The 1138-nt window shown below is 66.0% G+C and overlaps 1 protein-coding gene across 1 annotated transcript in view; it reads left to right on the top strand.

Annotated features, from left to right (window-relative positions):
• The window catches only part of TNNT1 (troponin T1, slow skeletal type), a 10374-nt gene that overhangs the window by 7299 nt on the left and 1937 nt on the right, over positions 1-1138 (top strand). Inside the window, exons 7-9 of the mRNA XM_021716078.1 lie at positions 1-96; positions 486-595; positions 1029-1119. Of these exons, the coding sequence (XP_021571753.1) occupies positions 1-96; positions 486-595; positions 1029-1119 (297 nt within the window). The remainder of the gene's footprint in view (positions 97-485; positions 596-1028; positions 1120-1138) is intronic.

Raw genomic sequence — 1138 nt, 5'->3', positions numbered from 1 at the left:
GAGGAGGAAGAGGCCAAGAAGCGGGCGGAGGACGATGCCAAGAAGAAGAAGGTTCTGTCCAACATGGGGGCCCATTTCGGGGGTTACCTGGTCAAGGTGAGCTCGACCCGACGGGCCTGAGGTCCGCATTCTGAGGGGGAGGGGCTGGGGCCTGGACTCCTGGGTCTGGAGGAGGAGGGCTGGGGGCCTTGAGTCCCCGGTCTGAGGGCGAGGGACTGGGAACCTGGACCCCTGGGCCAGAGGGAGGAGGGGCTGGGCCTTGCACTCCTGGGCCAGAGGGAGGAGGGGCTGGGCCTGGACCCCTGGGACTGAGGGAGGAGGGCTGGGGGCCTTGAGTCCCCCATCTGAGGGCGAGGGGCTGGGGACCTGGACCCCTGGGTCTAAGGGAGGCGGGGCTGGGGGCCTACTGGCTCAAGGGCGGAGGCTGTGTGTCACCCTGGTCCCCATGTGGACTGCTCTGGGCTCAGGTCTCCCCCCCCCCTCAGGCCGAGCAGAAGCGTGGGAAGCGGCAGACTGGCCGGGAGATGAAGCTGCGGATCCTGTCTGAGCGTAAAAAGCCCCTGGAAATCGACTACATGGGGGAGGAGCAGCTCCGGTGGGTCCCCCGGGGCTCACGGCTGTGGGGCCCGGTGTGGGGCAGGGAGAACCAGAGCCCCACCATTCGCTCCGGTGTGAACCCGGGCGCTGTGTGTCTTGGGCACGCGGCTGCCCCTCTCTGGGCCCCTGTGGCCTTCTCTGTGAAACACGCCACCCATGTCACCGCAGAGACTATTAGGTGACATGGGGCGCCAGATAAGACGATGCCCCCGGATCGAGGAGGTTCTGTTAGCCCGATGACTGCTGTGAGTGCTCGGGATGGGCTCTACCTCACATGAGCCAGACGCGGCGTGGTGGCTCACGCCTGTCATCCCAGCACTCTGGGAGGCGGAGGCGAGAGGGCGAGACCTCAGCTCCACAAGAAATCAAAAAAATTAACCTGGAGTGGTGGCCGGGCTCCGACCCTCACGACCTCCGCCCCGCCCTGCCAGGGAGAAGGCCCAGGAGTTGTCCGGCTGGATCCACCAGCTGGAGTCGGAGAAGTTCGACCTGATGGAGAAGCTGAAGCAGCAGAAATACGAGGTGGGGCCGGCTAGGGCGG

The sequence above is a fragment of the Carlito syrichta genome, unplaced genomic scaffold (assembly GCF_000164805.1).
Source record: "Carlito syrichta isolate Samal-C Ts95f unplaced genomic scaffold, Tarsius_syrichta-2.0.1 Scaffold308154, whole genome shotgun sequence".
Classification (NCBI taxonomy): Eukaryota; Metazoa; Chordata; class Mammalia; order Primates; family Tarsiidae; genus Carlito; species Carlito syrichta.
This window is presented reverse-complemented; position numbering and strand designations above follow the sequence as displayed.